The sequence below is a fragment of the Macadamia integrifolia genome, unplaced genomic scaffold (genome assembly GCF_013358625.1).
Source record: "Macadamia integrifolia cultivar HAES 741 unplaced genomic scaffold, SCU_Mint_v3 scaffold945, whole genome shotgun sequence".
Classification (NCBI taxonomy): domain Eukaryota; kingdom Viridiplantae; phylum Streptophyta; class Magnoliopsida; order Proteales; family Proteaceae; genus Macadamia; species Macadamia integrifolia.
The window spans coordinates 51,871-72,421 of record NW_024870590.1 but is presented as its reverse complement, the minus strand read 5'-3'; the positions used below and the strand labels follow the sequence as shown (position 1 = coordinate 72,421).

General features: G+C 37.2%; 1 protein-coding gene across 18 annotated transcripts in view; it reads right to left on the bottom strand.

Moving 5' to 3' along the window:
* LOC122070561 overlaps nucleotides 1-9,449 on the bottom strand; it is a 21,225-nt gene extending 11,776 nt beyond the window's left edge. For 5 of the 18 annotated variants that reach the window (XR_006137827.1, XR_006137825.1, XR_006137824.1 and 2 more), the window contains exons 1-3: nucleotides 9,077-9,449; nucleotides 8,411-8,474; nucleotides 5,859-6,265 (exon numbers count right to left, since the gene is read on the bottom strand). Coding sequence is in view for 1 of the 18 variants with exons in the window: in XM_042634743.1 (XP_042490677.1) it covers nucleotides 5,901-5,944; nucleotides 6,058-6,142; nucleotides 8,411-8,474; nucleotides 9,077-9,231 (348 nt within the window). In the remaining 17 variants the exon portion in view is untranslated. Of the gene's footprint in view, nucleotides 1-101; nucleotides 3,458-5,858; nucleotides 6,266-8,410; nucleotides 8,475-9,076 lie in introns of those variants that run through there. The other 13 variants (XR_006137833.1, XR_006137832.1, XR_006137836.1 and 10 more) reach the window with 10 other exon arrangements.
* Nucleotides 9,450-20,551: the final 11,102 nt, after the last annotated feature.

The window sequence follows — 20,551 nt, the reverse complement described above, 5'->3', positions numbered from 1 at the left end:
AAAAAAAAAAAAAAAAAAAAAAAAAAAAGAAGAAGAATTAGATATGAAACCATAGGAGAAAATATTCTATATACGAAAATTTTCTGAAAGTATCATTTCTAACTTTTCAACTGAAAAGTGGTGATTAATGTGTCGTTCCATACGAGTTAATTTGAGCATTAATATTTTTATTAAAAAAAAATTTATGAGTTGGGTAAAAAATTATGATATATAGGTCTTATGAGGTTTAATTGATATAAAAATTTAATAATGTAGCATTTTTTGTTTCAACGATGTAAAAAGATTACATAATCAGGGAGACGAGGGAGAAGACGTATCATAGAGGCATAGCGTACCTATTGGAAATGACATAAAAAAAGCATAACATAATTACTATGGGAAGGGAGGTGGAGCCACTACACTGAAGTAACATCTGGCTAGGGGACACAAAGATGTGGCCAAATGCCCCAGGGTCCCTAGCAAGGTGTAGAAGGCAATGTTGCCCTCATGAAGGGACAAATAAAGAGGAGGATGGATAAGCAAAAGGAAAGTGCTGGAGAGACCGCCAACAATAGGGAATGACTTTGATTCTAATGCTGATAAGGATTACATGCCTGGTGATGTAGAGACAGAAGTAGAGGCGAGAGAAATACAACTTGCTAAGGCAGTGAACTGAGTGGCACATATGTAGGAGCAAGGTAGGTTAAGAGAGATAGGGAGTGGAGTTGGTTCTTCTAGAGAAACTACGATAGAGGCTAGTGGTATTGATTCTTCTACACAGGGGTAGACATGGGGGAGGAAGAAATAGAAGCAAACAGAGTTGCCCTACTGGGGATCACAAAGTGTGAGGAGAGCCCCAACCCGATAGATGAGGATGTCATAGGCATCCTTGTGTAGGATCCTATAGTTTTCAAGACCCAAAGCAATAGACAGAAGCTAAATCGCTTGCAACCCAATTAGAAAGGTCAAGTGGGGACACTGTGTCAAAGTGGTCTTTTACCACAGCAATCCAATACATTCATCTGAGGGAGTCTACTATCAGAATATGCTCCATTGTACAGAGGGCTGGAAAAGGAGTGAAGGGCTTCACTGTATACAAGCTCATAAATGTCTATTTGCCATAGTAGAGACTGGAGCTTGAGGAGTATGTTAAGACCCTCAAGGGGACATGGGCAGACTAAGGTGTGATTGTTTAAGTGATGGTTGGACTGGACCCATTAGACAGTCCATCATCAACTTCATGGTCTACTGTGATGGTAGGATTGTGTTCAATAAATCAATAGATGCATCCAAAGAGATAAAGGATGCCAAGTGTAGAAAACCAAAGATCTATAACCAGTAACTTGAGAGAAGAGACATGAGGAAGAAGAAGAGAGACGGCAAGGGAGAGGGGCAGCCGATGTGTCTAGGCGTCTAGCAGTCTTCCTCCATAATATATATTTATAATAAGTAAATCCAAGTACAGTCATAGTTGGAATGGAAAAGACAATCCTAGCCTAACTCTAATTTAGGAAACTAGAGATCTAGTCTAACTCGGAAAGTAAGCAACCCAATCTATCTTGGAAAGTAACTAAGATAACCATGTCACAATGGGGACACTCCCCCCCCCCTATCGTGGATACATATTCCAACACTCCCCCTCAAGCTGGAGTATACATGTATCAAAAGAAAGACTCTAGCCAACAAGAATAGAAAATCAAATGCATCACCAATCTTAAATATTAGTTGTTGGCTCCAATAAACAGTAGGAACTTCAATCAACCACCATAAAATCAATAGTGACATCAACTCAAGCACACCAACATCAGTAGCATCAGTAGATAAAAAAGGTCGTGTCGAAGCACCAGCAACGAACAAAGTGGACGGTAAAGATGAGACTTGATCTTTAATGTATGAGGAAGACTCATTCTCCAAAAGGAAGAATAAAAAAATCGCAAAAAGAGTAGATATCATCAACCGCAATCCAAAATACCGTAGCAGCAGACAAGTTACAATGACAAATGCTATCCTATAATTGCGAAAGTTGATTTTCAATAGGGGAAGACACGATATTCAATATAAGGGAAGAACTCGATCTTCAAAGAAATGAATCAATTCAATCACACAAGGTGGAGTGGTGGACAGCCAATCTTCAAAAGCACCAATCATGCTCTAACAAAGGTAAAGATGGAGGACAGCAACTTAGATCCTTAAGAGATCACCTCATCTTAAGATATCGCTTCATTAGTGTTGCCCTTCAAAAGCTAAAATTGTTATTGAAGACACGATTAGAGAAATAGTCTTCACTGATAATAATCTCCAATTGATGAATTGTGCAGAGTAGATAAAATCTCCAATCTCCCCCTTACATGTAGTATTACACGTGAACAAATAATTCCAATAGATAAAAATCTCCAATCTCCCCCTCACGTGTAGAATTACACGTGAACAAATAATTCCAATAATTAGAATCCCAAGGAATCTCTTAACCAAGAGCATTAAATAATTTCCAACTCCCCCTCACGGCTACAAAACGGAACAAACAATCTCCAAGCACCGAGACATGCCAATACCAGTGCCAAAAACACTGTCAAGCCCAAAGATGTGATTTCGGGCCCACCAAAGCAATAATATGGCACATGCATATGCCCAATGGCAATTCTGTGATTACTTCATGCAATCCCCAATTAATGCGGAACCTGGGTCAAAATACTCAATTGGGTTTGGTATAGACCCATCCAAGTTCATAATAGGCAATAACAAGGGGGTAATGGCAGAACCATAACTAATCAAAATGTCCAAGATTAAATGGCAAATTTGTAAATCCCTCAATCTTACAAGGGAGTGGCAGTACCCTAAATAGGTTGAAGTCTTTGAGAGAATGGCAGGATGGTAAATAAATTGAAATTGCAAAGGGGAATGACACTTTTGTAATAATCAAAGTTCCAAAGTGGGATGGCAATTTAGCAATAAAAGGGAACTTCAATTAAAATCACAATCCAAGGTCAAAGGGTAAACTAGGAAGTGACCAAATATAATCGCAAATAAGTAATTAAGAGGAGAAAGGAGGGGGCAATAATATGAAAACTTCAATTTAAGAGAAAGAGGCAAAGGAGTGTGGTGTATGTGTAGTGCAAAGGGTAATCCTCGCAAAACACTCAATGGCAAGATGTAAATAAAAGGGTAAAGGGGGGGCATTAATATGGGAAGAAGAAATAAGGAAATAAAATAAAATAAAAGTGCTGATTTAAAAGCAAAAGGAGGGGTAAAGAAGGAAAGTGGTAAATAAAAAGAGCAACAAATTGGAGGAAAAGGAAGAGGACTATCGTCTTCAACCTCACGACTTCAAAGGGGAAGAACCAGATTAGGGTGATATTGGGATGTTTCCTCTCACCTGACTTCAGAAAGGATGGCAACTTCAAGAGACATGACTGAATCGCCAACCTATGAACTCCAGCAAGCAACCAAAGAGATCAACAACCATTCCTTCTAATAGAACCTGCCAAAACCAGATCCAACAATAGTGTTGTCATAGTGTGGGTTGCAAGTATTTGATTCTCATAGCAAATGGTTTCTTTGGGGTGGAAATTCAGAAGGGTAAGCCGCCCTAAGGCATAGAAATAATGCAGGTGCAGAATCAGAATCTACAAGCAACATTGCCCGCAAGAAACCCTCCAACTAGCAGGAAATCCTTCGACCTGCAGGTGGAAGGCGCTGGCAAAAAAAAAAAAATTGGGGTCGTCTTCAACCTTATGATTCCAACAGCACAATACAGACAAGAATTGTTCTACGATTCGACATATTGCAGAATAGTAGAAGACGATACCAAAGGGGAAGTGGAAAAACCATCTTCAATAGATACCCAGATTAGCAAAAATGAAAAATATTTGAAGCCCTGACTCCACAAGACAGCATATACTCCATCAACCAATGCTTCGAACCAGCAAATACCAAAATCCAGTGGATGACCCATTAAGTCGAGAAGATACCCTCAGGAAAACATCAAAACAGAATTTCACAGTGATGCAGGAAATCAAACGAATAAACAGACACACAATGCAGGTAAGTATAAACTCAAACTTAGACACCCCTCTTTTTTTCTTTTTCATTTTTTTTTTTTTTCTTATTCTTCGTGGCTCTGATACCATGTAGAAAACCAAAGATCTATAACCAGTAACTTGAGAGAAAAGAGATGAGGAAGAAGAAGAGAGACAGAAAAGGAGAGGAGCAGCCAATGTGTCTGCAGTCTGCCAGTCTCCCTCTATCATATATTTATAATAAGTAGATCCAAGTACAATCATAGTTGGAATGGGAAGGACAATTCTAGCATAACTCTAATTTAGGAAAATAGAGATCTAGTCTAACTAGGAAAGTAAACAACCTAATCTAACTCGGAAAGTAACTAAGATAACCATGTCACGATGGGGACACTCTCCCTATCAAGGATACATATTCCAACACCAAGTATATATACAATTTTCTGAATGAGGTAGTAAATGAGGTGGGGATGGAGAATATTGTTTAAGTGGAGACGGACAATGACAACAACTTTAAGAAGGTTGGGGAGAGACTAATGAACAACAAGTACCCCTTGATTTGGACCCCATGTGCAGCCACTGCATTGACCTCATATTGAAGGACAAGGGGAAGACGTCCAAAGTGTGGTCGAGAAAGCTAGATGAGTAGCCACATTTGTGATCAACCAGGGATATGCACTACAATTGTTTAGAAACAAGTGTTTTGGTGAGGCCCGACATTACTCAATTCGCCACAAAAAAACATTGCCCTGAAGAGCTTTGAAGAAAAGAAGGTTGGACTCAGGTTTATACTTGCTTTGGAGGAGTGGTTCAGTCGGAGGGAGTCGGGATCTCTATGAGGTAAAGCAGCCCAGTCGACCATATCTAGTGAGCAGTTCCAGCATGATCTAAAGGTCATATTACTAGAGAAAGTGGTAAAGATGTTGAGGAAGGTCAACTCTGAGAAGAAGCCTACTTGCCACACTTGTATGTTGTAGGGAAGATGATGGACCACGTGGCGATAGCGATATGTGGAGGCGGGAGCTACCTTTAGATTATACACGATCGCTAGGAGAAGCAACTTATGCATCCATTACATAAAACTAGTGAGTTTCTATTTTCATCTACCTAAGTCCTTAAGTCAAATTACTTTCCATTTTATATCTTCTTCTTTTTTTGGTGAAGTCCATTTTATATCTTCATAGCATTGACAACTTGACAAGTGTTTTATATCACTTCCATCTTATTATTTTAATCCCAACTACAAAACAAGTATAGAGTATAGACTTGGGGTGAATCAAGAACTGATAGATGTAATGCAAGAGGTGGTGGCCAAGCTGGAGTAAAATCCACTTTATACAATCCAAGTGCTAGTTTCTTAAGTATTTCTAATCAATCTAATTACTCGATTTGGTATTAATGCTAACTTTCCAATGTTTGAAATGGGCAAAGCTAAAGAACTAAGGGATCCATATGGGACTTTCAATCGTACAATCACAAAGCCCAGTCTGGACGGTACTACTCTTGGTGGGCCTATTAACTTATTTTCTTTGTTCGATTCCGATAAGTATGTACAAAGTCTAATCACTTACCACAAGAATAATCTAATGCTGGTGAATGGTGGGTTCTATATGGGAGTGATGCACCTAACATAAGGAAGATTGCTATTAAGGTGCTCTCTCAAATATGTTCTGCCTGTAGAAGTGACCGCAAGTAGAGTATATTTTCACTCATTGACTACAAGAGATGGAACCAATTGGGTCACGAAACCATATCAAATTTGAAAACAAGATAGAAGAAAAACAATAAAATATAGTCTACAATAAGCTACTGAACAAACACTAACTCCTCTTGACTCTAAACGTGTGTGGAGAATTATCTTACCAGAGTCGGGAATTCCTCCAGGAATTGCAGCATAATAGCACATCACTCCCTAACTTTCTTTTCAGAAGAACCAGCTCTTCCATTATCTGTTTCTTAGTTTTAGAACAGCTTCAACAAACATAATTGGTAAAGATTCTTCTTTTAAATGAAAGCGAAAATAGGAAAATTTTAAGTGGAAGAAATTCAACTTGCAATAGACCTGTTCTTGAGAACTTAGATCTCGAATTCAATTTTGCAAGATCTATATACAAAGTTGACTCCTTCTCAAGGTCAAACACCAGTCCCTACAAGAAAAGTATAAAGGCTAATTCAACTTGCAATAGACCTCTTCTTGAGAACGTAGATCTCGAATTTGATTTTGCAAGATTTATATAAAAAGTTGACTCCACAAGGTCAAACACCAGTCCCTACAAGCAAAGTGACATAAGGGCTCTTAATACCAGAAAATGAGAACTGAGACAACGTAACGTTGTAGAAAAAAGCAACATTTCAATGATTCTTATTCATGTTTATCCATCAGTTCAATTTTCATTATCTATTAGACTCATGCTAGTCATACTAATGCAAATAGATAAAAGCAACCTATATACCCATGTTGTTTGTCAAAGATCCAGGCTAGAGTTCTATGGCAATATGAAGCTGAGGGTGTTCACAGAAAAGTAATCTCTAAAAAGATGCCCAAAAACAAAACCAACCTGGATAAGTGTTCCAAAGATGTATTATAGGCTGCTTATTCCTACTCACAAAACTAGGACTAGAATTCTTCACCACAGCATCACAAGGATTGAAACCAAGAGAGGGCCATCTATTAGAATTAGCATTATCAGTTTCTTCAGCCAGCATTCAGATAAAATATCCATTGTCGAACTAGGTTGCCAAAACAGTAACTTAGAAAAGTCATATCCCAAGTAAAAATGGACATAAAACCATTATCAGACACTATTCACAATTAGGTGACCTAAAAATTCAAAGAAGCGTCACCATTTTCAAGAAACATGATGCAAAAGGATCATCATGTGTCCAAGAACAGGGTAATAGGAGAGCTGCTATAGATACACAAAATGTATGATGTACTACTCTTCCCTTTGTTTCATGGTCCAACTTCTTAAAAAAGAATTCTCTCTCTTAAACAATTTTGAAACCACTGTTCTGAAGGAAGAAAACTGAGATTGAACTGAAAATCGACACATAACTAGATTACCACACAGGCTATTTGCTCACAAAGTTGAGCTATAACCAAACTACCATGTTGTAGACACAGTGACACTGCAATATTGCGTGTGCCAGAAACCTGCTCCGATATCTAGTATTATACTTTTGAATCTTATAAACACAATGGTTCACAGCCAAGCTGTCTGGCTATCCAGTTTGAATCTACAGAGTTCTTAATCTTATAAACAACAGCAGCAGTAAAATCATACAGCTTCTCAACTACCCAAGAGTTCTTAATCTAGGACTAGATTGTGTGAACCGAAAGTTTTAACAGTCTTAAATGTCCAACCATTCGTCAAACAGTCCATGAAACAAGCCACAACTTTTATTTTACCTGTTGTTTATTCAAAAGAACTAGTTCATCACACAATCTAGAACAACTAATCAGAAGGTAAATTAGATAATTTCTCCCTAGTCTGCTAGAAAGAGAAAAAACCAAATGTTTATAGGTCATGTTATGTGACACCCACGAGAGGATATTTACAAAATGTCACCTGGCATATCTGCCATGTGGCAGCTCCAATGGGCCCAAATTATGTGGACAGGTTAATCATAAGGTCCCCTGTCCACATGCCAAGTTTCAGCACAATTTTATCCAGGAGGCAGAATAAACCATTAAAAATCCAGGACTACGAAGAGGGGGAACGGGACCACGAGGAGGCGCATAGATATACATGGAAGGGTCTATCCTAACATGGGAAGCTAAATGATTGAATTTGATGCTGAAATTTAACACATGGCCATCTGGACCTTGAATTGTCTATTCAATGGTTGGAATTGCCAACATCATCTAGGAAGTAGGGAATGGGCAATAAGGTGTGATTTCAGAAGACCACCCACCTGGGAGATACATATTGTTTTCTCATGTTTTCAGCCGAAATATAGAAACAAATCTTACAAATTTAAGAATGTATCAGAATACTTGGAATCAAAACCCAGAAGATGTATCTCCCACAAAAGATGAAAGTATTTTTCCACTAAGAATCAAAATCAAGAACAGAGTCAGAAACATAAATCAAAAAATTACTACAAAATAAACAAAAGAAAAACCTTCATTCTGCGTTGAAATGACTAGATGAAAAAATATATTTAAGATAGCAATTGTAAACACTTACTTGGAAGACCAACGTAGTTTCAGCAGAAAAAGCAGAAGAGAAAATCATCCAAAGTTAAAAGGGCCGGGAGGGAAGAAGGAATTTCAAAATTCAAAACATACAATGAATTTAAAAGTATTTCCTCTATGCCACAAGAAATTTTAGAAAAAAAATATAATTCATAAAATCACAGATTTACAAGATTCTCCAAGCATTATATGCACATTGAAAAAAAGTTATTCTTACATTCAATGAAAGCATTGGTGCAATTGTGGACTGTTTGACCAGGAAAAACAGCAAAAGGAAAAGCCTGTTACAACACAAGACCACATTATAGTACAGCCACTGGAAACAGTATGTGATTAAGTATAAAAAACACAAATTATGAACAGCAAGGATGCAAGCTATTTACGCATTGAAGGTTAATAATCCATGTACGCTGATGAACCTAAAAGACTTACACATCTCCCAGTTACCAATTCATTTTTTTTTTTTTTTTTTTTTGGGGGGGTGGTCTGGGGGCGGTGGGGTTGGGGGTGGAGGTGGTGTGGAGCAAAAGGATTCAAGAAGCATTGCAGACAAGTAAATCACATCTGATTTATTTGTAATTATGGCAAGCCATCGAGTCAACTACTGATTTATGTCTTTATAGTAATCAAGTTCAAGGAATATCCAACACCCAATTTGATCCCCGTTTTTCATTTTCACTTCTGTTCATTAATAGAACTTTGTGATCTCACTCTCAGGAAGAGGGTGTTTAAAATGTCTTACCTCCAAGAGCTCGAAAGATTCCGAACAACAAGGGTTTGGAAAATCAAACCCAACGTGGAAAGATAAAGTGAGAAGAGTAAAAGTAGACAGAAAAGGGTGAAGGAGTAAAGAGTCAAGGAGGTAGTGTAGGAGTTTAATTACCTGTGAATTTTGGGTAGAGCTCCTGAGCTGGGAAGACTGGTAGTCAAGGAATGCCCAAAAGAGATTGTAAATATCGCGAGGTTTGACGTCTTTGGAAAGCCCTGAGATGTAAAGGGTTCGAACGTCTTCTTGAAGTTGAGGGCGGCGCGTACCATACTGAGCGAACGGAGCTGCGGCTGGTATTGCTGAGGCAGGTCAACCTGATAAGGAAGCGGCGGTGGGGTCCTGCAGCCGCCCCAAGAGGTGGCGCCGGCGTTGGAGGTTAATTTGGGCAGTGAGACTTGTGGAGACCGACGGCGATGGTGGGTAATACACGGTCATGTCGTCCATGTTGTCCATGGAAGAAGAAGATGAAGAATACCACATGGTTTAAAATATCGGTATCGGCCTACAATATATCGTATTGATACCAGGGTTTTAAAAAACAGGTCTCGGTGATGGAATCGACAGGGGCCGATTTCGATTCCAATTCAGGTCGGCTTGGAATCGGTCCCAGGAACACTAGAATCGACTATTTGGAGCCCGTTTGATAACGTTTCTCCCGTTTCTGTTTCAAGAAACAGCAGAAACATAAATTTCCATTTCTATAATCGAAACGGAATTGAAGGTGTTTGATAACTCATGTTTTTATAAGTCGATAGTAACCAATGAAAAAATTGCCACAAGTCGTTTCCAGAAACGGCGAAACAAGTTGAATTTGTTTCGCTTGGGTCGTTTCTTGAACCATAAATAAGTAAAAATTTCTATTTCTATTTCTAAAAATAAGTGAAACGAAACAGTTTTATCAAATGCTTTTTGCACCGTTTCTACTGTTTCTGGAAACAGAAACGACAGAAACGCGTTTCTTGAAACATTATCAAACGGACCCTTGATCTAAAACCCCTTTTCTTACCAAAAAAAAAAAAGGTTGGGTTTCATAGTCCTTAGAGAAAATATTTTTGGCATTTTTTTGTTTTACAAAAACAGAAAATGGAATCTTCCATTTGATGTTCACAAATCGTCTTTCTTTCTTTTCTTTTCTTTATTTTTTTTTTTTTTTAATGAACCAGATAAAAAATGCACCAAAAAAGAGAAATGTTGGAACACATTTAAGTTTCGTTCTAAAATGGAATTTTGACACAAAAAGAAAAAATTATAGTTTTAACACGAAATGTCGTTTTTGAAATAGAATGACTATCAAATGCAACTGAAAATATTCTGCTTCGAAATGAAAAAAATTGAGATTGGGTCTTAAATGATTCCGATCTGATTCACTGATTTTGAAACCCTCAATTGTACGAATTGTCTTACCAATAAAAAATGTACGAATTGAAATCAATCGGGCTGAAATGATGGAAAAATGCACTTTTGATATCGAACTTGTTTAAGCCATAATATTGGCCAAAAAAATTATAGAAATCAAAATAGGAGGACAAAAAGAGTGATTTTTTTTTTTCCATGAAATAAGACAAATATGACAAAATTTACAATAAATATGTAAAAATTTTGTATATATTATATGGTATCAGAGCCACGGTGGTGGTGAATTCGGTTTTTTATTTTGTAGATTTCTTTTCTTCTGTGTAACCCTTTTATTTTTAGTTCTTGTTGAGGTATAAGCCTTTGGACTTTTGGGAGGAGTGGCAGAAGAGAGCGTAAGACCACGTTTGTGCCCAAATTAAGTTGAAAATACCCCTTCAAATAACTAGATCTAGAAGGTTATCCCAAGCTTAAGACATCTCAAACTATGAATCATCTATCTTGCTCCATATTGATGAGATCGGCAAGTGAGGCGAGCACAAGTTCTAATGTGCTCCATTATGATGAACAAATAACAGATCTTGACAAAAGACTTAAAAAATGGGACATGCCAAAGATTTCACAAAAAGAAGTTTATGAAAAAGATTAGCTTTCTTTCGAAACCATCAAAACCATTGAACAAACTATAAATTTCACCCTAAAAACTAAAGAAACCACCCTTTTTGACCCCAGGTCTTTACAAGATCTTTACCAAAAACAGAAATTCAATTATGTCCATGTTGGTTTAGTCCAAGTGGCCATTAAAGCTCTTCATCGTGAAGGACTTAACACATCCCTTCTGTTAGCCCTTCGGGATCAAAGATTTCTTGAGTTCAATGATTCCCTTCTGGGAGCCATTGAAACAAGCCTTTGTTATGGATCTGTCCATTTCAATATTTACCCAAATATGTCCATAGTCTTAGAAGATCCAAATATTCTTCACTCCCTAAAAATCAACCTCAAAATCCACGGGTATAAGATGATGCATGGATCTGTCCCTATCTCTATCATCTACCGTATCAAATACAAAGCTATGAAGACCCGTTAAACTCCGAGCTCTTAAATGTTCCCCTAAAGGACAAACCCTCTACTTAGAGATTGATTGTCTCCAAGGTCAAATTGTTTACCCAAAATTGATCCAGTGGAAAGACATCTCTTTCCTTGCTGAATGGCAGCTGCAAACGACTGCTATCCCACCCCAAGTTTCAAACACTAACATCCAGTCAATTTTCCAAAATTTAGATGGATTAGTCACTCTTAGGTTCAATAGACAACCACCTCCATCTGTTTACCAAAACTCCCGTAGGTCATGCTCAGATGCTTCGACCTCTTCTGATTCTTTTCATTGGATTCCTCCTCTTAGGACTCCACCCACCATTTCAAATCTTTCTGGAATACACTCCGGCCAAAATATCATTCATGGTACCTATGACACATCTTCATCTGTACCACATTCTTCCCAGCCTGAACAACAACAAACTGACCAAAACCAACCCCATTCTCCAACTCCATCTGAGGTGGCTTCACCTCAATATGATGTTGGTGTTTATATGCTTCAAACTGATTATGAATACCAAATAAACAAACCTTTTCTTAGAACTGATTTTGAATCATCCAGGAACAAACAAAAACATGATTGGTTCTTCAAAACTTTTAATCTTGAATAACAAGCTCAAATCAGAACAAATTGGTATAATTTTATGACAAATCTTAAAACAAATGTTTTCTTTTTCACATATTTTGATATTTATGCCCAAGACAATAGCATATATTATCCTTAACATAACCAAATATGTACTCAAACTGTTTCCCACAAATCTTGGACCCTTAGCATCGGTCCAACTACTACTGCTATCCATCCTTCGGTGGAAAGTATCAAAGATGCTTGTAAAAATACGAAGATAATCGTTTCTCCACTCAAAGTCGCTGAACGAGATGACCCAAACAAAAAACAAATTGAGCAATTAAATTTTACAAATTTAAGTCTTCAAACCATAGGTGATCAACTTTCCTGAGTTGAATGCCTTGTCCAACCAAAATCGTTAGCCTCCTCATCTATGATTCCGGCTTCGGTTCCTTCTTCAACCCTGCTTTTCAAACATTATCATATTCCAAGACAACAACAAAAATTACTTAACAAATCTTATATACTTGATCAAATTAATCATCGTCTCACTTCTTTAGAGGCCCCTCAATCACCAACACAAAGCCAACCGACTGTTGAATCCGCCAATCGTGGTGGTGTTCTTACCATTATGGGATTTTCATCTGACTCTTCCTCCAACACAGAAAATGAGTCTGATGTCTTTCCCCAGATCAATCAAATTGGATAAAGTTTCACTCAACACCCTACCTTCCCTGACCTTCAAATCGAGGCACGAGGAAGAACCCCTCAAACTTCTTACCAAAGTGGCATCATCTATGAATGGAACATAGATGGCCTGTCCGAACATAATCTCATGAACAAATTGTAGGAAATGACTATGGTCAGCAATGCATATCGTATTCAGAATACTGAAGATAGTGCAGTTGTTACTTTACTTATTTCTGGCTTTACTGGTCAACTCAAAAGTTGGTGGGATTATGTCTTGACTGATGATCAAAAAATAGAAATTTTAACGGTAATTCAAACTTCTCCCGACGGGACACCTCTTCTCAACCACTTAGGAGAACCGATAGAAGATGCTGTGAATACCCTTATTTTCAGCATAACAAATTACTTCTTAGGTAATCATTCTCGTCTCAAAGATAGAACTGTTGAGCAGTTATCAAACCTTAGATGCAAAAAACTTCATAATTTCAAATGGTACAAAGATGCCTTTCTAACCAAAGTCCTTATCAGGCCTTATGCTAATCTTCCCTGTTGGAAAGAGAAGTTTCTCACAGGTCTTCCAACCCTTTTTTTTGAGAAAATTAAACAAAGACTTCGCAAAGAAAACGATGGAATTATCCCATACGATCAAATTACTTACGAACAAATTATTAACTTAATTCACGAAGAAGGTTTAGCCCTTTGTACTGATATTAGGTTAAGAAAGCAAATTAATAAAGAGAACAAATTTTACAAAAGAGAATTAGGAGGATTCTGTGAGCAATTCGGTTTTGCTCCCCTTAGACCTCCAACAAAACATAAACACAAATCTTCTCGTAAACATTATAAAGATTTTTACAAATCTAAGAAATATGTTTCTCGCAAACGTTTTACAACCCCGGAATTTTATCAAAAAAATTCTTCGAAACCAAAATATAACAAGTATAAGAAGCCTTTCAAGGCACCTAAAAATAAAAAAGATTTAAAACAAAGCCCTGATTCTCAAGGATGCTTTAGATGTGGTAAGCTTGGCCACATTGCCAAATACTGTCGAGTATCCAAAAGAATTAATTCTTTACAAATATCTGAACAAGATAAGACTCAAATCTTTACTCTTTTCCAAGAAACTTCCTCTTCGTCTTCTGATAAAGAAACTTACAAACTAAATCAAGTCCAAGCTTCCGAGCATGCTGTTTCCAGTTCAACTGATAATGAGAATTTTCAGGCCTGTGCTTGTGATTCTTACATTATTGGACTAAGCTGTGAAGATTGTGCTCCCAAATCCGTTAGGATGCTTAGAGCATCTCCACAAACAAATATTTTCGAATATATTGACAATCTGACAGACCCAGAACAAAAGAAGACTTGTCTTGAATACCTTAAACAAAATATTTCTACACAAAATTCTCTCAAACCTTATAACCTCCAACAGATAATTCAAAAGTTTGACAAAATTCCAAAGCCGTCTACTTCAGACCACTCCAATCGAATCAAAGCTCTTGAAACCACTACTGCAACCTTGCAATATGAAATTAAAAGTATCAAACATCAATTATCTTTGCTTAATCGGCCACAAAACCACCAAACCCCTATATCAAATATTGAACCTATTACAAATGCACCTTTCAAAAATCCCTTTTCGGCTCAAGAAACATCTAATCTCGAAGCCACTCTCAACCCTGAAGCCCCTGGTTTTGTGTCTACCATTACTTGTCAGAATTGGTACATCCATATAACTTTGGTTATAAATGCTTCATTCAAATTCTCTGCTATTGCCCTTGTTGACTTGGGAGCCCAACTCAATTGTATCAACGAAGGTGACATTCCAACCTAGTTCTATGAACGAATGACCCAACGTCTTAATACTGTTAATGGGTCTGGGTTGAATGTCCAATACAAACTTTCAAATACCCACGTCTATAACAAAGGCCTTTGCCTTCCCCAAACTTTTATCTTAGCAAAAGATCTTGACCAAACTATAATTCTTGACCAACCCTTTTTAGAAAAAATCAAGCCTTTCAAAATAACCCAAGATGGTATTACAACAAAATTTAAAGGTTAAAAAATTGTCTTCCCTTTCTTACAAGCTCAAACAATTTCCAACCAAAGTATCAACAAAATCAAACAATTAAATTTTCTTAAAGCAAAGCTTCTTCATTAAAGAATCTCTGAACAAATTAAAAAACCCAAAATTGTTCATCAAATTAACCAAATTTGATCTAAGTTCAAACTTGACCTTTGCTCCGACGTCCCTGATGCTTTTTGGCATCGCAAAGAGCATATGGTCTCCGTTCCTTATGCTTTGGGTTTTTTCGATCTTCAAATCCCTACTAAAGCCCGGCCAACTCAAATGAACCAAACTCTTTTAGAAACATATAAGATTGAAATAAATGACCTCCTATCCAAAATGCTCATTCGGCCTAGTACTTCTCCTTGGAGTTGTACAGCCTTTTATGTCAACAAAGCTGTCGAAATTGAACGCGACACTCCCAGGTTGGTCGTCAATTACAAACCTCTTAATGATGCCCTCCAATGGGTCCGATATCCCATCCCCAACCAAAAGGACCTTTTACAACGTATTTACCAAGCAAAAATATTTTCAAAATTCGATATGAAATCTGGTTTCTGGAATATCCAGATTCATAAGAAAGACCGATACAAAACTGCCTTTACGACCCCTTTCGGCCTTATGAATGGAATGTCATGCCATTCGGCCTCAAAAATGCTCCCAGTGAGTTTCAGAAAATTATGAACGACATCTTCAATTCTCATGGACAATTCACAATTGTCTACATTGATGACGTTCTAGTTTTTTCTGATTCGGTGGATCAACATTTCAAACATTTACGAACCTTTTATCAAATTATAAAATCTAACGGCCTCGTCCTTTCAAAAAGAAAGATGGAATTTTTTTCTCACCAAAGTCTGTTTTCTCGGACATCTTATCGAAAAAGGCACCTTAACTCCTATCGACTGTGCCATCTCCTTTGGGGACAAATTTCAAGACCAAATTCTAGATAAAACACAATTACAAAGGTTTCTTGGAAGTCTTAATTATGTCCGAGATTTCCTTCCCCAGATTATAAAAATTTCTGAGCCATTATACCTCAGGCTCAAAAAGAAACCTGCACCCTGGTCCTCTGCTCAGACTAGCATTGTCCAGACCATCAAAAAATTAGTTAAAGAGATTCCCTGTCTATTTATCCCTAACCCTGAGGCCTTTAAAATAGTTGAGACCGATGGCTCTGACATCGGGTATGGAGGAATCCTCAAACAAAAACTTTATGATGAAACCAAAGAACAACTTGTCCAATTTACTTCCGAAATATGGAATTATGCTAAAAAGAATTACAGTACCATTAAAAAAGAAATTTTATCTATTGTTCTTTGCAACCAAAAATTTCAAAATGCATTACTAAACAAACCATTTTTAGTTCGTGTTGATTGCCATGCTGCTAAGTTTGTTTTACAAAATGATGTTTCAAACCTTGCATCTAAACAAATTTTTGCCAGATGGTAGGCACTACTTTCAATTTTCGAATTTCAAATCGATTATATTAAAGGAGAATCCAATTCTGTCCCTGACTTTCTTACCCGTGAATTCCTACAGGGCCAGATTCCACAAATCAATCTCCTTAGAATGGCTCCCCCTAAGGAGTCCACCTCCTCAAATTCTCTTGTAAAAATAAAATCTAGTTATGACACTTCTACCGCCCCATCAAACCAAATGGTTACTCGAAGCCAATCCCAGATGGCCTCCATTAACAAACCATACTCTCATGCGGTGGTCCTCTCTTCGGTTGCCACTGGCCACCTTCAAACCTCAAACAAGATAAACACCAGCCTCCAAACCACCCAAGCTAAGCCTCTCCAAACGGCTTAGGGTTCCAAACTAAAAAGCTAATATCATGAAAAACCTTTCAAATAAGACCTCTTTATTATTGAGGAATCTCTCCAAAATAATATAGATTCCCCAATCAATATTGCCCAAAGGATATTCTTCCAAGGGTGGCATTATCATTTCCCCTCTGCTGCAAAGACTCAAGAACTCTATGAGTATATTCTCATAGATACTGACTCTGTCAGGTTCAAACTTAATTTTGACAAAAAATGACAAATCCTTGGTTACTTATACTACTGTAACCATATGCAAAGTTCTTAGCCTTTAAGACTGGGGCAATCAACCCCTCACCACAAAAAAATTTCCAAATGCCTACAATCTTCCTGGTTACTCACACTACTGTAACCATATGCAAAGTTCTTAGCCTTCAAGACTGGGGCAATCACCCCCTCACCACAAAAAATTTTCCAAATGCCTACAATCCTCCTGGTTACACATATTATGATTACCAAGAGGCCTGGTACAAAGCCTTCTGCTTCCAAAACAGGATTAACCGCCATTCCTGATTTTTCTGTTTTGATTACAAATTCAATAACCAAACACCCCTCTGGTTTCCTCGATGGTGGGACCAATATGGTCCTATTATTGACATCATCCCACCCCAAATTCAAAATTCCTACTAAGTATTTTGCAAACACTCTACACCTCTTCCTCACCAACCTGACCTTCTCTGGTTCTTTCTCCATTGCCGCCTAGCATGGATACTTTTCTGAGAATATGAAATTTATGATTTCCAGACCCCTGACTGGGTTGCCCCGGTCCTCTGCCAGATTTTCAATATCAAATGGTGGGACAACTGTGATGTCTCCAAATGCGAGAAGACGACACTCATCCAAAGCCTTACGGGCCTCAAACCAGTTTTGACCCTTCCAACATCATCCAAATCAAGCATCAAAAGTGAAAAGGAAGCTCTTCGAGCTCACCTTGCTGAGCTCGGTTCTGACTCAGATAATGAAGAAGACTCCAGCGATGGCGCGTATAGTCTTAGTTCCATCAAAGGTTCTAAGCTGGCCCATTGCCACACTCAGCAAATGGCCCAAGATCCCTATGAAGATGACCCAGATTATGAGCCTACCAGCTCCAAAGCATCATCTTCAAACAAATTCAAAGAAGTAACCTCCCGTAAGTCTCGCCGGGCCACTACAAAATCAAAGTCCTCTTCGACCAAACCCTGATTTGGTCCTTAATGTCTACTAAGACGATTTTAATCTAGCCGATCAGTGAAGTCGAAAACTCACCTAGTCAAATAACATCGGACAACCTCTTAGAGGAAAGGAGGTACTGTTACTATCCCAGGTTAAAGGACAGTCAGGCCAATACCAGGCTCAGTCAAATATGGTACACTCTCCTTGATCAAACCAATATGGAGAACAGTGTCCCTGACACGTGGAATGCCGTGGTAAGATCATTGAAGATTCTAAATCAAAGGTCGATATCAGCTCCAACTTTTGGCGCCAAACAGTACTCCAAATTCAAGTGCAGAATACCAAATGAAATGCATTTCGGTACTATTCCAAATGTAACCTAGCATAGTATCAAATGAAACCCAAATGTACCAAAAACTCAAATGAAATGTAAATGTGTCTCCTTAATCTATAAAAGGGATACTTCCCCATTTCCCAAATCACTTGTGAAAATTCCACCAAAGATTAGAATTAAGAGAGAGAAGCTCCCCAAGCATCGCCCCTCTTAGTCCTTCAAGATCATCAAACCCCGTCGGACTTCCAAGTACTCTGCCGGTCTTCAATCAACTACTTCAAGGTCCGATCGTCTTATAAGTCCGATCGCCCTCAAAGGTTAGCACCAACAAACTCCAAAGCTCTTACTAAGATCAACACATCCTTCTTCTTCTCAAACCCTCCAACCCAAACCTACCTAAAGCCTTGTATCAAATTCTCCAAATATATTATACAAAGTTTATTTTAGTTTTCAAATTACATCATTATTTATGCATCTTATATATAGCTCGCTTCTTGTTCTATCCTCAGATTAAAGCCTACAGTCGTGCCTCTTGATTCTGAGAAATAGAGCTGGTTAAATAGCTTTTATTTTCTGCTTTTATATTTCTGTTCTTATTTTGAGTTTATGGTCTTGCCTTTTATCTATTTATCTTTAATTCTGCACGTCTTAGTTCTGAGTACGATATCACATCTATCTCAGTATTAGTCTCCTTGCTGCTGGATCAGAGTACGGTATTGCACCGGTCTCGTTCTTCTTGCCATACAGAACCAGGAGATCACTATTTCCTTGGATTTTGGTATAGATCGATCCTGTTATATGATTTATATATATATATATATATATCAATCAATGATCAAAAGGATATTAAAAAATAATTAAATATAATTTTTATATTAGAATATTGCAGAAAATGAAACCACAAAGGTAAATATTTGTAAATAGTTGGATTAATAATATACAGTCAAAAAGTTATAATAATTGTGTAAAAAATTAAAAAATATTTGTAAGAATTCAGAAAAATATAAAAGTAGTGCATAATGTATTGTTTTATTTTTTTAATTTTATAGGACGCGTTGTGAGTGGATTGCACATGTTCATAATTTAAAAATAAATAAATAGCCTAATTTCAAGCAATACCTTTTGCTTCTCCATGCACACAATAATTCAGACAAACTTGTGTTGATGGATGGCATCAGTGCTGTGATGCAGTTACTATGATAAAATAAATAAAGAAATACATATATTTATCTTACAAGTATAAAATTACTATTATTACAAATTGTGTGTCATCCCACAAGTACAAATTACCCACATCTTGCCATCATCATTAATCTATGACAACAATTAGAGTCCAGTTTATTTTTGTAAATCAAGTATCAAATCTGATAAAAATTAATTATAAAATAAAATGCATATAATGTTGGAGTTGTAAATTTCAAAGCAACTAGTCTTTTCTTTTGTTCAAGTTCTTTGTTACTAGCAAAGCATGTGAGTCAAGTTCTTTAATCCATCCTCTTATCAATTTCACACATTAATTGTACCAACCTCTATGATGTTTATTAGACATCTCAACAGATCAGCGTTTCAAGATAAGTGCAAAGTAAGAAAAAAGCTAAGTATCATCTAAACTCACTCTTTATATATTTTCTTTCCTCGAATAAAAAAATATATATGAGATTGATATCATTATTGTGAATGGAAAAGTAGATTTACGATGAGAAAACCACAGGAAGCTGAGCATTCGAGTATCTTTGAAACCCTAAAAAAGAAAAATAAGGACACACAGGATCCCAAAGCAAAAATCAGCCAAACATGTTAACCCAAACACGACTATTATCTATCTCCACTACTTAATAACAAAACTTGCATGCATTGTGATGTTACAGTATAGGGTGGAATATTTGATTCCATTATGGTATGTTCTACACTATTTCAATTCTAGTTCATCAGTTAGCGGTTCACAAAGCATAAGCAGGAGAAGCAGCAAGACTCGAGCCTCCTTATGAATCAAAACCTCCAGACAACGGCGGAGACATGGATACACAAATCCCTTGGCAAAGAAGCTCTATAACTCTCTATCCTTAAGAAAAGCCACCATGAACAAGAGATATCTGATCGGAGGTGTGGATCAAGAGTTGATCATGAGGAGTAGAACCCAAAAGTGGTCGTTGCTCGAAGAATAGTGACGCTTCGAAGCTTCCTTCGAAGAACAGAGGTGAAGAAGATAGAGGGAAGGAATGGGATGCTCGAAAGGAGGAGGAGATTTGTTTTTTTGGATTTTAGGGTCTTATATTTTTCATCCTTAAGGCTGTGTTTGGTAGCCCAAAGAAGGAAAGAAAAGAAAAGGTAAAAGGACAAAATTTTACATTGGGAATTGTGAAATTTTCTTTTGCTCCTAAAAAAAAATCTAGTCAAAAATACAAGAAAACATGAGAAAATATAAAAAGTTTTCTTTTCTTTTATTCTCTTCTAATGGTAACCAAATATTCATATTTTTTTTTTTTCACCATTTCATTTTTTTTCT